This window comes from Neolamprologus multifasciatus, chromosome 23 (assembly GCF_963576455.1).
Source record: "Neolamprologus multifasciatus chromosome 23, fNeoMul1.2, whole genome shotgun sequence".
In the NCBI taxonomy this organism is placed as follows: Eukaryota; Metazoa; Chordata; class Actinopteri; order Cichliformes; family Cichlidae; genus Neolamprologus; species Neolamprologus multifasciatus.
In genome coordinates this window covers 5,201,265-5,220,827 of record NC_140460.1, presented here as the reverse complement: position 1 = coordinate 5,220,827, position 19,563 = coordinate 5,201,265, and the positions used below count along the sequence as shown (strand labels likewise).

Below are 19,563 nucleotides of genomic sequence, written 5' to 3'. Positions count from 1 at the left end.
GACTGTCCGAGCTGGCGACCTTCCGGTTACAGATGCGCTTCCCAACCCCCTGAGCCACGGTCGCCCCAAAGTACTTTAAGTACTACTTTTTTAGTTGCCCATCTCACGAACAATCTCTTTTTTATTCTGTCTGCACAAGACTGCTTTCTTATTGTTCAAGTTTATTTACTCAGAAAGTGCAGGTTTGGAGAAAAAAAGGATTTAATAATGAATAAACTTTTTGCTGTTGTTCACATTTCCTGTTAGAATGATTTGTCCATTTTTATGCTGCAGTAAGCAATCACTGTCTTATTCTGTTGTTTCTCTGATATCCATTAACATTTAACTACTGGTTTGGCAGTAGGTGGAGGCGTAGGAGTCTTGCCCAAGGACACAACGACCGAGACCCGAGACGGGGCTCGAACTGGCAACCTTCCGATTACAAGACGAACTGCCAACTCTTGAGCCACGATCGCCCCCTAAGTGAAGTACTTGGAGATAGGGCTGTGCGATATGACCAAAATCTCATATCCTGATATAAGAATTCTATCGTCCTGATAACGATATAAATCACAAAAATGTAACATTTTCTGTAAATTCTGTGAACCTCGGGCAGCTCGACTTGTGGGAAGTGTTTCCAGCTGCGCGTCATGTAGCTGGAGTCGAGTGTTTTAACCGATGCATGAAACTTTACATTTTTAGACATAAGTTGTAACGGCCGCTGTTTTCTTTGAGTATTTATTACACGGCGTGCTGCGGGGAAAAGCCTGTTCTAATGTTTGAGTCTAAGGTTTATTTTTTAGCACCTGGCGGCTCTTTTTTAATTCTCACCCGTAAATACTCTGCATCTTTCACGTGATTCAGTTTATTTTGAAAAGTCTCAACAGGATCTTGAGCTTTATTGTGAAAGGTTTATGTGGGACATAAACAAGCGGGCACGCGATGCTGTTACCGTCGTTGTTGCTAACCACAACGCATAAAAACAGGCGCTAGTCTGTCCATAGTGTGGTTATATAAAATATAAGAGAAAGAGAACTTTAAGAAATTAATATAGCCACTACAGTGACCATCAAAAGGATGAAAAAATATTGCCATAAACAGTTTATTTTGCGACACCACGAAACAAACGATAGCATAAAATGAAACGATAGACGTTTTTATATCGTCATCCGATATATATCGTTACATCAAACAGCCCTACATGGAGATACTGTCTTTTTAACACATCTACAAAGAGGAAGTGCTAAATACTTTGTAAATTACACTAACTTTTGGTCTAACGGTCTAAAAAATAAAAAAATCCTCTTTTCAGCTTCTTTGTCTTATTCTTTGAAGGCATGGGAAAATGTTGCTCCTTACATTTCATGCATTATTATTAGTGCGCGTTTCAGCGATGTTGGGTATAATTAATCAGACAGACAATAGCTTGTAATCACTAATGGGATTAAAATGTTCTTTTGCAACAAAAATGAGACATTTTGAGAAGTGAAAATAAAATTAGAAAATTACATTATAACAACATTATAAGAACCTTATTAACAAAGGCGTGCGGTGCAGATGAGATGGCTTTACTCAGCCGCATATTTTGGTTAATGGTCTAAATCAGGGAATTCTTGACAAAAAGATGCTCCACAGTTAATGTATATACACTGTTCTACAAATATAGCATGTCACTAAGAATGACAATTGTTTATATGATTTTTCTGTTGCTTTTTTCTGTTGAGAAAACGCATTGGTTTAAACGTCAGATCCTCATGCAGGATATGTCAAAAAGGCTTCTGGCTTGCAAGATAAGGTTGACAGGTTTATAGCAGATGACATAAAACAGTGAACATCGCACAGGAGGTCTTGGTTTGTTAACTTTGATTTGCCATCTAAAATAGACCCACTGAATGATGCAACCTTTTTTTTCGAAAGACATAAACCTGAACTACAATAAGAAGACGTAAGATGAGTAACTCTAACAAGCTTTCCAAAATTCAAAAGGTTTTTACATTTTATTTGGACTTTTACGTGACTGATATGCTACTCAAGCATGACTCTCTCAGTCTGTTACGTACCTGATGAACAGGAAAATGAGAGATGAACTGTGCTGGATCAGGAGACCTCACAGCATTGGCTATCTCCATGCAGCAGGCCAGAGCCTGCCATGGCTCATCTGCATTCATCCACCACTTTCTACCCTGAGAGAAAAAGTCACAAGCACATTATACTGCATACAAACCTTTCATAGGAATACAAAAAAAAGTTTGACATATTCTAGTATTCAATGTTTAGACTGATAGTTAAACCAGTGTGTCATTGGCATTGTCCCAGTAATTAAAAACTGCTTTATCCACTTTTATGAAATACATATACGTACAAACAAGTATAAAGAGGAAATAACCAAATATTAGTGAGTGTGTATTAGAGCTGGGCGATAGAACAATAACGATATGTATTGCGAAATAACTTTTTCTCGATAGAAACATTAAACTATTGCGATAGGCCTCACCGCTCTTGTCCTCTTAAAAAAAAAACAGCCAATCCAAATTAAGTAGTGCAGAGCCGAACCAATCACAGCTGCAGCGTCACGTCACATGACTTGTTACGTACAGCACAAGTGCCAAGCCGCACATGTGTATTTGTTTGGGAAGCAGCCAGCCGCCGTGCCGCCCGGGTAATGGAGGAAATGAGTGCGCCGACTAGAGAAAAATCAACCGAGAGCGTGACCGAAAGTTACCGAAGAGAAAACCGATGATGGTTCCAATGCTGGAGAGATTGTCGAACGGAAGAGCCGTAGTGTGAAGGTATTTCGGCTATTTCAAGTCAAACAGAGTAGCGCGCACTGTAAATTGTGCCGAAAGCAAGTCTGGAGATACAATAAAGCGGTGCATGCTCAATCTCTGACTGAAAGCGCTAATTCGTCATTCGGCTTTTGTCAGACTAAAGTAACTGTTAAAACTGTTTGAAAAGCTAAGCTATACAACAAGGAGAGATTGAGAATTTCCTTTTAGTTCTCAGTTTATTTGATATTGACAAAAGTTAGTCAATTTTGTCTGTTCTTCTGTAAAACAAACTAGGATTTATTTTTAGAATTAATATTTTGTTTCTAAGTGGAATTGATTGATTGAATTTAGTAGCCTGTTTCGTTTGTTCTATTTTGAAACTTAAACGCTTTAGCGGCTGCCTTTTGTGTAGTTTGCAATATTTGCCTTTATTTATCTGAAAAAGTCTCATGTTTCTTAAGTACATCTACCCTGTTGAACTTATTATGGGAAATAAATATTTAAATCAAAACAAGCTGCTGATTATTTCACATTTTACTTGTGAGCAACGGCACATTTAAATCTTACAAATATAGTTATTTGCCTTATATCGTGATATATATCGTTATCGCCTGAAATGAAAAAAACATATCGTGATATGAAAAAATCTCATATCGCCCAGCTCTAGTGTGTATGTATATATTTGAGTCTGTATGGATTAGAGAAAATCCAAAAACTCAATTCTTTTTTAATAAAGTCATTAAAGTTGCCCAAAGCACAAACAAGTTCAAATAACTCATTAAAAACCCCAAATTACCAAGATTTCTATGACTGTGACGAGTGTACGTGGAACGTCTTGCTATACAGTGAATGAGCAGCAAGTACTAACATTTAGAGGGTTGTCGGCAGAGTCCAGTATGTCCTCCGTGATAGTGTTGGCATACTCAAGTCGGCCCTGTAGTGAGCTCCTCTTCTTTAATCCTGTAAGATTCACCAAGTGGATCTTTAGCCAGTCCAGGCCCTTGGGACCAAGCAGCTTCCCCTCCGCAAACACAAGGATTGCCCGTGTGACATCACTTCCCAGGTGATTAAAGTACGGAGGACATGGATAGGTACGTCCCCTGAAGTCCATGTTGTGAGGGAACCAGAAGATCTCGTCTCGCATGTGGTTGGCGATGGACAGTTTATAGAGAGCATCCATACGTAAGCTGTGCATCTCGCTGCATTTCTTTTTGGCATTGATCACCTGTCTTTTCATGTGGGCCTTCTCACTAGCTGTATAACTGTGGTCTTGTGGGTTAAAGTGGGGGATTTTGGGGGCTTCCGACAAAGGAGGTGGGATGTCTAGCTTATCGCTTCCACGATCATTAAAGATGGAGATAATAATGTCCAGCAAAGGTTTGTTGATCTTCCAGGCACAGTTGCCCAACTGGTTGAGAGAGTCATAGATGGCATGAAGATTTGGACATTTCTCCAACAACTCCTCGTGTTGGGTCGCCCCGTCCACTGTGCGCATCAGCTTCGTCGGCGTGAGCAGGTATGCTCCAAACTTGACTGATGTCCAGGGCACTGGAGGGCACAGCATCGGCATCACATAGGAGTCAAAAGTCAACTTGGTCTCCATGGCTTCCTGCTGCATCTGGGTAAGGATGGGGTGGGGCTTGATGAAGCCAACCTGGCGGGTAAAACATCACAAGAAAATCAGTCGCGAACTAAAAAAGAGCAGACGCACCAGTGAACAGAGATTGCTGTTTCAATTACGACAACATGAAAGGGACTGCCTCGGCTTATTTCTAAAGCCTGGTTAATCATGACAGGATATGGTCAACATCAAGTGCAAATTTGATTAATAAAGGTATAAAAGCAACACGCTTCGACTTCTGTTGAATCATAAGTTTGAATCATAACTGACATGTGAGAACATCTTATGACATCTTATAAAATATATATATTAATATCAATGCTTCATTGACGGTGAAGCACGGTGGCACGGTGGTTAGCACTGTTGCCGCACAGCAAGAAGGTCCTGAGTTCAATTCCACCATCAGGCTGGGGTCTTTCTGTGTAGCGTTTGCATGTTCTCCCCGTGTTTGCGTGGGTTCCCTCCGGGTACTCCGGCTTCCTCCCACTGTCCAAAGACATGCAGCTTGTGGGGATAGGTTAATTGGATAATCCAAAATTGACACTAGGAGTGAGTGAATGTGAGTGCGAATGGTTGTCTGTCCCTGTGTGTTGGCCCTGTCCAGGGTGTACCCCGCCTCTCGCCCTATGACAGCTGGGATAGGCTCCAGTGCCCCCCGCGACCCTGAAAAGGATAAGTGGAAGCGGATGGATGGATCAATGCTTCCATTCATACTACTTGTGTTAAACAATTACTGAAAATCACAATAAAATGGGCAACTGTAGCTCCGCAAATTTGAAAAACAAACAAGTGTAACATCTTTATTTGACTTTTATTATGTTTGTTACATGCCAACCCCGCTCCGGAGCCAGACGACTAGGGACGATAGTTTTTCCAAGAATAGGGCTTTGATGTTAAAGAGTTACCGCAGTGACAGGAGAAGAAGAAAAAAAATCACTGTAACCTTACAGAAACACCTCAGGTTTGCACAAATGAGTCAGACTTTCATGCTGCGCAGTAAAATCATTAGGATGCCCCCCTGATGGGCTAACCTCCACCCAGGGAAAGAAGGGAGACGGGCAGAATAAGAGAAAAGAAGGTAGAATGGAACAAAGAGAGACAGAAAATTACACACGAATGAAATTCAGCAATAGGTATGCCCCGCTGCCAAAGTGCATCAAGTCCCAAAAATCCACAGTTCTCTCTCTCTCTTTGTACTCACCCCCCAACACATGCCTCACCCTCCTGCAGGGTCCTGTGGCAGTAAATCAGCGAGCCAATTAAGGGGACACTAAAAAAGGGATTAGCGTGAGACCTATTCATCTCACTCAACTGTTCCCTTTGCCAATTCACACTGTGGGTAAATGGTTTTATAAAACACACTCTTTTGAGCGTCACATTGGATAGGAGGTTGCTCAAGTGTTCAAGGTAACGGCCTTTAGAACGGTTCTCTTGTCCAAAGTGAAGGTCAAGCTTTTTAAGTTTTTTCCCCTTTGTTTCTGCTTCTGCATGGCTTCTTTCTTTTAATGAAAAGTCTGCTATTCTTAAACTCTTTTGGGTCAATCATTTAATCAGACTAATTGTGCACAATTAGCAAAAATTCACAATTAATTTGATTTGCCTGATCGAGAGTCCTTATAATCAACAGTTGTGTTTTGTTTTTCTAATCCATCATATAATGTTCCCTAGTTTCTAGGAGATCCCCTAAATCTCAATTGAAAGAATATTTTTCTTGGTCTGGGTTAATACTCAGGCATCCTTTTATCTGATCATCAGGAGGTATTGGACTTCACTCCCTCATTTATTTACTCCCTCTTCTGCAACTTCTTAGCTCGATTACGGATATTTCGTATCATTGTTACGCAGATGATATTCAGCTATATATCTCTTTTAGGCCACCTGATGTTTCTAAGCTTCAAATCTTCCAGCCCTGCTTTGATTCCATTAGAGATTGGATGACTGATAATTATCTTAAACTAAATGCTGAGAAAATGGAAATCATTGTTTTTGCTCCCGAGAAATTTGTTCCCCTCGTGGTTAAAAATCTGGGCCTCTTGCTTCTTATATTAAACCAGCGGTCTCCAACCTTTTTTGCGCCACGGACCGGTTTATGCCTGACAATATTTTCATGGACCGGCCTTTAAGGTGTCGCGGATAAATACAACAAAATAAAACTAGTACCGAAAAAAAGAAAATTTATTCATAACACACGTGAAAAGACCCAGAAACACCGAGTAAACGATAAAAACGATAACAAAATAACGCTGAAAACCGATAAAAACTATACATTTCACACCTGAGCCTCAACTCTCGCGGCCCGGTACCAAACGACTCACGGACCGGTACCGGTCCGAGGCCCGGGGGTTGGGGACCGCTGTATTAAACCCTCCATTAGGAACCTTGGTGTTACATTTGACCCAGCTCTGACGCTGGACACACACGTTAAATCTTTGGTTCGCTCGTGTTTTTACCAATTAAGAAATATCGCTAAGCTGAGTCCCATTGTGTCACGCTCCGAATTGGAAATGATTATTCATGCTTTTGTTTCATCTCGCTTAGATTATTGTAATTCCTTGTTTACTTGCTTAAGTACTGCCTCCCTGGAACGACTGCAGGTTGTCCAGAATGCTGCTGCTAGGCTTCTGACAAAGTATCCCAAATACTCCCATGCCACTCCCCTGCTGGTCCAACTGCATTGGCTCCTTGTCAAGTTCAGGGTCCATTTTAAGATTATAATCATGACCTACAGGGCCCTGCACGATGTAGCTCCAACTTACATCAGTGATTTTCTTCTTCCTTATTGCCCCAGCAGGTCCCTGAGGTCTTGTGACCACGACTTGCTGGTTGTCCAGCGTACAAGGTTTAAAAAAAAAAGTGACTGAGCGTTTGTATCAGTGACTCCCAGACTCTGAAACTCGCTCCCTTTGAGTTTGAGATCTGTGGACTCAGTCATTTCTTTTAAAAAGCAGTTAAAAACTCATCTGTTTAAACTTGCTTTTGGTTGATTTTGTTTGTTTGAGGTTGTATGTCCGTTTCTGAAGAACTTTTATGATTTTTATGTGATTTTGTTTACCTTGAAAGGTGCTATATAAATAAAATTTTACTTTACTTTACGTCTCTCAGTCTGCAGCGCAAAAAAAGGAACCTAATCAAGAGGATATGTGTCAATCTTATTGTTTAGTCAGGAATCTGTTTCATTTAAAAAATGCTTTAATAGAGTCACCACCAACCCTAGGTTATCAAATCATGCGCTTCAATGATACCTCTGTGGAACAGACCAGGAGAGAACTTCCACCGTACCTGCCGGGTGCTGCGAAAGGTGTACATGTGGTAGAGGATGGGGATGAGTTTCCTGTCATAGGCTGGGTTCAGGATGTCGCTATTAATTTTAAGATTTTTAACCATCATATCCACCATGTACGTGCCAAGCTCCAGAGTTACTATGTATGGCCAGCTTGTCTCGCCCCCTTGCAGTGTAGGTCCTGAACTATGCTCCATCTCCAGCTTCCACCACTGCTCCCTTGGAAGGACGTCATACACCTGCATGGATAAAAGGTTGGCTGTTTTAATTTTGTGAGGAAAGTGTGTTATTTTGTTAATACCTCAAAGACATAAAGATTAGATTAAAGAGTTACAACCACTTTCTAGCATTTTCTCTTTTATGAAAATTAGCATGAGCAAGCTTTAGATTTGCTGGTTTTATTTGGTCTGCACGTATATCCTTGGTATTAAGTCCTGGATCCTCCAGATCACCACGACTGATGGAACGGGTACCCCACATGCCTGTCTCTGCATTTCTTGTTTCTGCTGTATCTAGTTGCTAGTAGGGCTGCCACAAACGATTATTTTGATTGTCGACTAATTGGATCATCATCCATTGGACGTAAAACGTACAGCTTATTGCGCCAGCATGCATCTGCTCTTATATGACAATCATTAGCTTATAGCTTTAAGTGTTTACGGTATGTGCTAACTAAAAATAAAGACAAGATGAGAGTTTTTTCAATTTTAATGACATTTGCAGATTGTTTCGGTGAAGTAAACTCCTTGCTATCTAAAATATAACAGGACACCTGAGTATATTCTTGAGCATCTCACACTTCTGATAATCAGTTGTCTGCTTGACAGCTGTGTAAAAACTATAACTTTAATCTCAGCCAAACCGATTTACTCAGGAACAAATCAAATACTGAAAAAAGCCAAACAATAACATTTTTAAGTTATCTAAGTGACTTATATATGTTTAACCTGAGTAGCGAAAGACGGCGGTGGGTTTGAAAACGATTTGCCAGGAGTCCGGTGTTCTCACGGGCTCTAGTGAGCCTAGCCCCCGGCTAGCTATCGAGCTAGTGGGTAACAGACGTCTCCGAAAATGTCGGAGCGCTTTTGAAAATATGTGGCGTCTTGATAAACTGAGCAGATATTTGAGGTTTACACAGTTATATTCTCGACTGAAAATATGTTAAATGTTTATTTTGTGACCCAGAAAGAATAATAAGAGTAATATTAAAACTAACTAGCTGCCGCCATTGTTGGAAACTGAGCTGGGCTGCGCTATGAATTCTGGGACACAGCTCCTTCTTCTTTAGGGTTTAACGGCAGCTGGCATCCTTGTACATGCAGTGCTGCCATCTTCTGTTTCAGTCCGTTATTACACTCTTAAATCCTACAACTTATTCCTGCGTCTTTTGGGATCTTACAAAGCTTCAAACGACGCGTCGACTATTAAATCAGTCGTTGGCGATTTTAATAGTCGACGTAATCGTGACTAGTCGACTAATCATGGCAGCCCTAGTTGCTAGTGATTATAATTTCCACTGGCTCTGAGTTATTTCATCTCGTTCTGTTATTTCTGCTTATTCAGTGGCTAAAAGAGGAGAAGACTCAAGCAAAGAACGGCAGAGGGAAGAGAAAATCAAAATCTTTTTACCAGGCTCTTAAAAAGTGAGGAAAACTGAAATACAAAAATATACAAGAAAAATTTACAAAAAAACCCCCCAAAACTGGTGAAATGACTGAATATTAAGAAATTACGTTTTAAATCACTACTAGTCAGCACACATAAATGCAAGCTACATCGGTCGGTTGACTTTCCCAGAGCTTGGTTATAGACCAAGACTACATTCCCACTCCTCCTAAGCCATATGAGATATTACATCAGATAAATGAAAATGAATTTTTCTATTTATTCTGGCTATTTTTTAATTAAAACTGCTTTATGGTTATTTTGAATTTAACTTGGAGTCAAATGGCAACCCCCAGGACTGACAAACAATTAAGGTTATTAGAATAGCTGCTTTGATCATTAGATGTGCAAACACAGGAAGCTTATTACTGCCTGCCAGGTCTCACGTCCACTGACTGCAATCAGTGCTTCTGGTGCCTTTTGGAGCACTTTAGTTGAATTATCTGACAAATAATATGGCTTCACTGTGTGCTACAGTCCAGAAAAGACATTTGTGCTTTAGTTCTGAAAAGTCTAATTCTTGTTTTTTGTTTATTTGTTACTGATTAGCATAAATGTGCCTGTCTGCTGCAGCTTACTAACCCCGCTAATGTCAACTAATACCTTAGCAGTCCACCCTCTCCCCCAAATATGAGGAGTCCTGGTGCCCAAATTTTAATTTTACGTGGACGTTTAATAATAAATACTCTACATAAACACTACTAGCCTTCAGTAACAGGGAGCGTTGCCTATTGTTTCTGACATTTATCTTCAAAATTGATCCTTGAACACGTAAATAAAGTGAGAACTTTGACAAGGGAGAATTTAAAATAACACTAGCTGTCAAAACAACAATGAAAAACATTTTAATAGGCACCATTTTAACTACAAAGGCTGCATATAAAGTGCCTTTCATAAAACACCTTAACTAACATCAAGTGTAACTAACTGGTGGACTATAATGAGCTCTTGCTCATTATAGTCTTGATGACATACGCATTTTCCCTGAGTGCTCCAGAACCATCAAAACAGTGAGTCAGTGATCCTGCCTGTACAGTCCCATTGAGGAAACACAGTCCTTCATTTTACTAAAAAGGAGTAAACAGCATTTCAATGAGTTCGAGAACAAGGTCGCAAACAAAGTTTACAGAAGTCTACAACATTTGGCTTCATAACGTGAAAATATTGTAGTTTAATTGGTCAAACAAATTTGGTCTGGCTTCTGGGAAGTAACATATGATAAAAAAAAAAAGAATGCAGTGCTGAGAAATGAAAGCCGATAGTCCACACTGGATGATAAAACAGAAGATTAGACTTTAGAAATCTGTATTGTGCTTTCAAATCAGTAGTAACTACATCATACTTCAGCCATAATATTGCAGATTTTATAACAACTGCCATGCAGTACAGCATGCAAAGCATATCTCTTGCTAACAAGTATGAGGAGTTTTTTCTTTTTACCTTAATATCTTTGGCCAGTAGGTCTGTGTAGGCGTTATAAATGCTGCCCAGCTTTTCCACCGTCTGATTCTGGTGCTTCTGACGCACGCAGTACTTGGTGAAGACCCTATTGCCGAGATCTCGAGCTAAAATCTTTAGCGACTCTCCGCTAGGAGGCAAGTTGGCAACACTCTGGACAAAGAAACACAGTTAAAAGAGATCTTACATTAAAAAACAATATATAAATAAATAAAAAACAGCAAATGACTGTTCAGGGCTTTTGTAAAGTCTTATTAGTCTTATGGAAAAAAGGGGTTTGGGGGGATCAGAGGGAAAGATTATAATGCAAACTGTGTTGTAGAATTGGTTCTCATAATCCAGCATATTTCCCCTGTTAAGCATGTCCTGCTTAACTCTTATAATGTGATGTTTTGATGGACATTGCCACTGTTAGCTACTTGATTTGTGTTCTGTGGTTTTTCCCATATTGGTTGTGTCAAATTACACAAACGCAACAACAAAAAAACAAAAGACTGAACATTAGTACAGACCACTTTGTAATACTGTACTAAAATAAAATTGATCTCAACTTTATCAAAACAGAGACAAGTCTTTGTAATATCTTAAAATTCTGGCTTTTCATTGATCGGTAGGCTGGGCTAGGTGGCTTGTATTACCTGTATCATGATGTCAACATACTCTTTATCTTCCAGGAGACACAGATACGGATAAAGGTTAAGTCTGTAGTCCCTGGTGTTGCTTTTTGCCAGGATCATTTTGCTCTCCCTTAAGGCCTGAAGAAGGATCTTCTGCCACTGAATCCGCTGCTCTGCCAACAGCTCTCTCTGAAAGGACAACACAACGGGATGTCATCAATTTCATGAAAGTGCCCGATAGCATAAAAACCATAAAGGGTGAATTTGTTGAAGTTGTTAGGGGGAAAAAAAATCAAACAACAACAAAAAAAAACAATCCTGAAGCCTTTATCAGAAACTACATGATCCAAATGGAAGATCACTTGAAATATGCAGCAGAAATGGTCATATCACACTGGACGGAAGCCTTGTGTCTAACATAACCATGAATTTCATTAGTTGTTTAAGCTTGTTCGGCCCAGATATATTCAAATGACAGTGAGAAGCGAGACTAGCCTTCTGAGACAACACAACTGGGTCAGCACTTGTTTTTCTAAGGCTAAAACAGAAAGGAAGAGTCTGCTCTGTGTTTTCAAAGTCTAGCCTGTTAGAAATTGCAATTTGAATGCATCAAACTAATTAATGATCGATTAGTTCAAGTGATTACCAAGCCACACTACTCTACAAGGACCTCTAAAAAAAAAGCTTTATGAAGAGAAGCGTGGACCAGGCTGGCCCTTTTCACCTCCAAAGCTGATCAACTGCCAACTAAGAATTAGCAGATGTATGGCTGTTTTGAACCTGAGCAACATTTGACTCTTACATTACTTGCACTCAAGTTCAATGACTGCGTGTGCATGTGTTAATGTTTTCTCTGTAGTTTGACTGAAACGGAGACCCAGTCTGGATTGCGAATAGAGGGGTGACTCTGCATTCTCCCTGGCGGCCCCCATTACAATACATTATTATTCTGCCCTGCCTGTCTGTAAATGCTTCCTGACCACCAGGGACTCTGCCTGCTTGCTTCCCACATAGCCCATCTGCACAGACAGACGGCCCAGCCGAGACTGTAAATGCCAGAGTTCGTAAAAAGGCACACCGCAGGAATACAATGTTTCTTCATCTAACCTGTCGAGCCTGCATGCACATCGTTTTAAAATTTACATCAGAGAAAAATAATTATATCTCGGTAAAACATTATAAATATTATCAGAATTATACCAAAAGAAGCAGATTACTGCCAAGACGATACACATCCTCTACAGTCTGAATATTACACTGGGTGCCAGTATGCTGTGTTTTGCTGGAGATCTGTAGGCTTTTTTGTGGTTCAAAAGGATAAACTGTCAGCACAAAACAGCAAGAATGCAATGTTCTTCCAGCAAAAATGAAACTTTTTTTCATTCCAACAACCAAAGAAAGAGAAGGAAAAAGTTACTGTGAAACGTATCTTTCTTTAAAAGACATATACCACCACATGCTCACGAATCAGAACACTACAAAATACATAATGTTTGCATTGAGTTAAGATCAACTGCATGCAATCTATCCCAAATTATAATAATTAATTACCCATAACTAACATTAACAGAGCAATGGCAACGCCTCACCACCACTGACCTGATCTGTGTCATTTAAGACAGCTGTTGTTTCTAAAACAAAACAACCAGCCATGTGTCATTAATAGCTGAATCCTTTCCATTACACAATCCCTTCTCATGAGCATCAGAGCACTTTGTATGTATACAAAAAACAGTCAACATAAAGGACAAGCTGAAGACGAAAAGGGGAACCGAGTCGGTTGATTCACCATTTTCGCCATGTTTTCAGTGACGGGCTTGGCAGCTTCCACAGAGTCTATGGTGATCGTGCAGGCCTGTTCCACACTCAGCTGACGTTTAAAAAGCTCCTGGAGATCCTCCTGTGTGCAGTCCAATTTTGGGTAGATGTGGTCCGCCCTCTAAAACATAACACGTAACCAAACATCAGACAGACACAAACGATATCTTGTACAGTGCAGATCTTTCTTGCCCTGAGCCTAACCTTCAAAACTGAAAACCCTAACGGAACAAACTCAACTGTCCAACCACCAACATAGCCACTTATCTAATTCTGCTTCCATTTAAAACTTGGATTTTCACCTATGGCGAATAGCTCTTTAGGTAATGGCTCAATGGTATTGGCTACTAATTTTTGTAGTGGTTTTATCTGAACGGAGAGAGACAGAATATAAACCAAAAATCCAGAACAAAAAAAAATATATACATAAAAGATATAAATATCCATATATATTTGCATCTCATTCTGTGAAATAAGTATTTGATCCCCAAAGAAAACAGTACTTGGTGGAGAAACCTTCGTCACCAGGTCGGCCCACTCCTCTTTACAAGAACTGTCTAAATCTTTCAGGTTTCTTGGTTGCCGCTTAGCAACACAGATTTTGTACTGCGGTTTGGAGACTGGTGAGGCCACTCCGTGATCATTAGGGCTGTTCGATATAACGATATATATCGGATGACGCTATAAAAACGTCTATCGTTTCATTTTACGCTATCGTTTGTTTCGTGGTGTCGCAAAATAAACTGTTTACGGCAATATTTTTTCATCGTTTTGATGGTCACTGTAGTGGCTATATTAATTTCTTAAAGTTCTCTCTTTCTCTTATATTTTATATAACCACACTACGGACGGACAAGCGCCTGTTTTTATGTGTTGTGGTTAGCAACAACGACGGTAACAGCGTCGCGTGTCCGCTTGTTATGTTCCACATAAACCTTTCACAATAAAGCTCAAGATCCTGTTGAGACTTTTCAAAATAAATTTAATCACGTGAAAGAGCAGATTATTTATGGGTGAGAATTAAAAAAAGAGCCGCCAGGTGCTAAAAAATAAACTTTAGACTCAAACGTTAGAACAGGCTTTTCCCCGCAGCACGCCGTGTAATAAATACTCACAAAGAAAACGGCGGCCGTTACAACTTATGTCTAAAAATGTATCGTTTCATGCATCGGTTAAAACACTCGACTCCAGCTACATGACGCGCAGCTGGAAACACTTCCTGCAAGACGAGCTGCCCGAGATTCACAGAATTTACAGAAAATGTTACATTTTTGTGATTCATATCGTTATCGGACGATAGAATTCTTATATCGGGATATGAGATTTTGGTCATGTCGCACAGCCCTAGTGATCATAATGTACTTTTTGGAATAAGTCTGAGCAGGAAAAGTGAGCTGTATTTAATACAGCAAGATAAGCAATATTAAAAGCATGGTTTTAATAAAAAGTATGCAAATATAGGACACTTTCCCAATGAAACAGATAATTAAATGAGAGAATAATACACTCTCCAAAGACAAGTAGAAACTAGATCAAACTGCATTTTGTACGATCTGAAGCTTTAATCAAAATCTCTTCTCACAGCAGCAAACAGTATTTTAATTAGTCTGTGCTTCTGCTGCTCAAACTGATTGAAAACCCTCCAGAGATCATTCATTGTGCCACTCTGTTATCAAATGGGCCAGTTATTTGAACAGCCTTTAAGCCCCTACAACCTGCCAAAAAAAAGCCAGAGTCAGATAAATTACAAACTACCTTTATAAATGCATCAAAAGCCAGCAGGAAAGATCCGGTCACATTTGACCTTTTTGGCATATCATGAAGTGGCACAGTCCCACATTTACACTCGTAGCATAAGACCTGCTGACCTTGCTAACATCCCACTATTAAACACACACACACACACTAACAATAAGACTGAGAGGTCTAAAAGTGAATATGCTGCATGGACTGAGGCTAAAAATACTACAATGGCACGAAAAGCTGTTAACGAATTGTGTGAGAATCACGAGGAGTAGGAAGGTGGGAAGGAGGAGGAGAGGTGAGAGGAGGAGAGGCAACTAAAGCAGAGGACCCATTAGAAAGCAGACGTGGCTCACTATAAATAGAACAGTGCCTGTCTGGCTGTGAAGGGTTGACAATCAAATCTTTCGTAGTCAAGCTGGAGCCTTGTGACAGCTTCCCCAGCTCTGACGGTTTGACTGGCGAAACATGCAAAACAGTGAGCCTTAAAAATAATTCCTATCTGTGTTAAGTCACATTTAGTTTCTAAATAAATTCTTTACATAATGCTTTTAAAGATTTTTGTGAACTCCAACTAAAGTAAATGCTAATGGTTAATTAATACAAAGATGCAGATTCTGTCATCCGACCATAAAAAAAAATGCAGCGCTCACCATGATTTCAGTTTAAGATAATGTCAAGATCAAAGGCCAGATGAACACGTGCATATGTGGATTAATTATTTAACTTCCACTATCTTGACATCAGCAGAAAAGATGGGCATCTAATTTTCCCATGTGCCAGCTTGTCAGTAAATAAGTTCGCTGATAACAAAAAACCTGACTCTGCAATACCTCTGAGTAGAAGTCTTGAACCAGCAATGAAGAACACTGGCTTGTGTGCATGTTGAGCCTGGGCTGATACTCTGGCTTTACGATGCGTATGGCTTTTAGCAGCATGTCCCTCTCATCTTGCCGGAAAACACATTGGTTGAACAGATCATCCACAGAGAGGCCATCCTCCTCCATCTGGCTCAGACACCTGGAAATGCAGAAACGTACAGTCTTTGTGCCACATGTATATTAGGGTTTTACTTATGTAACATCAGTAGAGAGCTAATGCAATCATTTGCAATGAATTTAAACCCTGTTTCAATTTGAAAATACTACAAAGATAGTATGTACTACACAATATGTGTTAAAATGAGAAGATTTTTTTGAAGTGTGAAGAATATAAGCATATTTTAAATATGATGACGCCAAAAGGTTATCACAGATGCCACAAAAGATTGAAAAGTTTTGCCATGCTTTAACGGCAGGTGGAAAATCTCGGGAAACAGGTGCAGTGATTTATCAAAATGTGCAAACATAGAAAAAAAAAAATACAGCATATAACCCCAAACAGAGTTTTTACGATTCTACTGAGCTTGAATGTTCTTCAGTATAACCAATTTGAACATTCCTCATTCTTTTCTCCCCAATTTCCCTCTTTAAAAAGGCTTCTTCACAGCCACCCATTCACCCATTTCTGATGAGGCTTCAGCAAACGAGCGGGAGTCGCAAGTTCGATTCCCACCTGGTATCCAGTAAGAGTCCTGGCTAGACCCCCACATGCTAAAACCAAGCCCTGGAATGGCGCGGCTCGGACACAAGCATTTCACTACAAGTTGTACTCTGTATGATTGTATGTGACAAATAAAGGTTGTTGTTTGTTTAAATGAATCGACTCAGGTCCAGCGTCAGGTCTTTGCTGAATTTTGTTTCATGACTTTCTGATACTGCTCATCAGCTGTAATTAAGCTTTTTAACTGTTTAGTTTCCTCAATTTTTTAAGAACACACTGCACACCATGCTGACATACAAGTTTTTGGTCAATAGCTCTTAACTCATCTCGTTGGTGCAAAAGTGCTATTTTACATCTGCCAACAGATACAACAAAAAAAGAAACTATGAATTTAAATTAAATTAAATTAAATTAGCAGAACTTCTGGCTCTGTGGAAGTAAAACATCAAGACATGATGGGTAGCTCAAGACTTTGCACAGTACAGTATAGGCTTCTCCCGTCCCACAAAGAGTCATCACAGCAGGTAGCTCTGCATGTCAACTTTTACACCAAAGGCCCTTCCTGACGCAACACCAACGGGGATTTGTGTCTCTGGCTGGAATCACACCAATGACCTTTCACTTGCCAAATGAATGTGCTGGAAGCAAAGCATAGTACTGTATATTTAAAAAATGTTCCTCAAACTCGTCGCAGAAGGTATTAGCACCTCTTCATTCCATCAGATTAGCCAGGGAGCACTCACAAAGCTAGCTGGAATGCCACTAAGAGGAGACAAGAGGTAGATTTTCATTTTCAAAGGAGATTATGGTGATTATGACGGATCAGACCACAGAGTACGATCACAAGTCGAGTTTATAACATCTGACCTGCCTGCTGATGTGGGAAGAGGATAACTTAATTATATAACTTCCTGGCTCCCTGATTAATAAAAAAAACCAAACCTCTCTCTGGCATCATTGTATATGTTTCTTCTGCCCTGATCAAGAGTTGCAGAATATCAATTGAAGTATTTGCATTGACAGGCCTCAAAAATATGAGTTTAATCAAGAGGCAGATGGCCACCGATGACACCAGTGAAATGTTTATTTGAACAGAATCCTAGAGAGAGCGCAGACTCCATGACTGGACTACAGAATGCAGACAACTCCAGTGTTGTTGGAATATAAATGAGAAGTGTAATGTAATGAGCAGTCCATAACTCAGTTTGATATACGATGCCTAAAAAGGTCTGCGAATTAATATTTTCCGTCCGCTGCAGCTTTATTCCTTTATGACTAGTGCGACTCAGGGGTTAAAAGGTCTGCGTAAATTATTATGGATATGCAGTCCTATTAGATGTAATATTTAATTCAGAATCTGCATATGCAAACTAAGGGCAGCACGGTGGCATGGTGGCCGCACAGCAAGAAGGTCCTGAGTTCAATTCTAAAATCAGGCCGGGGTTTGCATGTTCTCCCCGTGTTTGCGTGGGTTCCCTCCGGGTACTCCGGCTTCCTCCCACCGTCCAAAGACATGCAGCTTGTGGGCATAGGTTAATTGGATAATCCAAATTGCCACTAGGTGTGAATGTGCAAATGAATGTGAGTGTGAATGGTTGTCTGTCCCTGTGTGTTGGCCCTGCGACAGACTGGCGACCTGTCCAGGGTGTACCCCGCCTCTCGCCCTATGACAGCTGGGATAGGCTCCAGCGCCCCCCGCGACCCTGAAAAAGGATAAGCGGAAGCGAATGGATGAATGGATATGCAAACTATGAAATACATATTATAAAGTATTTTAAGCCTTGGATTCAGGAGAAACACAGCTATTATAAACTGTGCAAATAAAAAACAAGGTAACAGACTATCAGTCCTGTGCATGTAGCATCTTTGAGATACTATTAGCTAGACAAAAAGTGATATTATTAAAAAATAATGTACATATAAAATGTAGGTAGCATGTTTGGCACCAGTGCTCCCTTGAAGTTAACAACAGAACTACATGACAAAGCCAAGAGAGGAGTGAAGAAAACCCATTTATCACTGACAACACGGATAACAGCTCTGCTTCACCCAGCACACCTTTTACTCAAGACGATTATAAATAACAGCACGTTAATTAGCAACTGGAGCAAACCCTGGCTCAGCAGTTTCCACCTATTGAGGCTCGTCAGAAGTGCACGGTTCTGAAGTCGCTGATTAACAAACAAAAGAGGGACTTTAATATTACTCAAAAGTTTGGAAATATTTTAAACGAGGCCAAAGAGGCAAAAAAAGAAGAAGAAAAAAAGCATTTTCACTCGTGCCTCAGAGTCTCTTGTGATGCAAGATGCAATTTTGTCCTGGGTAAATGAGAGAGCCCTGAACAAAGACAGGATTAGTCTGGGTGCTGGAAATGTGGTCCAAAGGAACAAAGAGGGCAGAGAGGTTGAAAGATAGAGCACAATCAGCCCTGTGACCGCTCTGCTGCACCTTAGGGAATATAGCGCTCTGGAGGATACAGGACTTATAAAGGGAAAATATAAAGGGATGAGAGTGTGTGTTTCAGAATGTTGCTGTGCATGTGAGGAAAAGACAGAAGAAGCACACTGTTACACTGAGGGCAAGGATGCTGCAGGAGAGACTTTGGGGATTTCAGTATTAGAAGAGTATAGCAGTTGGACTAATAAAAAAAGAAAAAAAAGGGAGGGAGGGCATAGGGAAAACAGGGATTTAATGACAACAACAAAAAGTAGTGAAAGATAATGAATAAGGGAAGGGAAAGAAGAAGCTGCTTAGCCAGAGACAGAGCGGGAGGGCAGCACTGCTGAACAACAATGTCATATGAGCATCAGCTTACAGTGATCGATGGACCAACCAGATACCCACCGCCAACCCTAATGCCCTGCCACCTGTATCGCCACTGGAGCACACTGCCTAAGGTGATGTCCTCAGAGTCAAAGACTTAAGTGTCCGTGCTGTTCTGTACACAGTTTCAGCAAAAGCACGTGACGTGACTAAGCAGATGAAATCTGGAAAAGTACTGATTACAGAAGTGACGTGAGCGTTGTCGGTCTTGCGTGCTGCTCAGTAACATTCAATATTCATTATTTACTG

The 19,563-nt window shown here is 40.3% G+C and overlaps 1 protein-coding gene across 2 annotated transcripts in view; it reads right to left on the bottom strand.

Annotated features, from left to right (window-relative positions):
- Positions 1-19,563, bottom strand: part of polrmt (polymerase (RNA) mitochondrial (DNA directed)) — a 73,279-nt gene that overhangs the window by 45,882 nt on the left and 7,834 nt on the right. For both annotated transcript variants that reach the window (XM_085150207.1, XM_085150208.1), the window contains exons 5-11: positions 15,783-15,969; positions 13,178-13,327; positions 11,410-11,577; positions 10,754-10,924; positions 7,648-7,887; positions 3,616-4,401; positions 2,040-2,162 (exon numbers count right to left, since the gene is read on the bottom strand). In XM_085150207.1, coding sequence (XP_085006333.1) covers positions 2,040-2,162; positions 3,616-4,401; positions 7,648-7,887; positions 10,754-10,924; positions 11,410-11,577; positions 13,178-13,327; positions 15,783-15,969 — 1,825 coding nt within the window. The remainder of the gene's footprint in view (positions 1-2,039; positions 2,163-3,615; positions 4,402-7,647; positions 7,888-10,753; positions 10,925-11,409; positions 11,578-13,177; positions 13,328-15,782; positions 15,970-19,563) is intronic.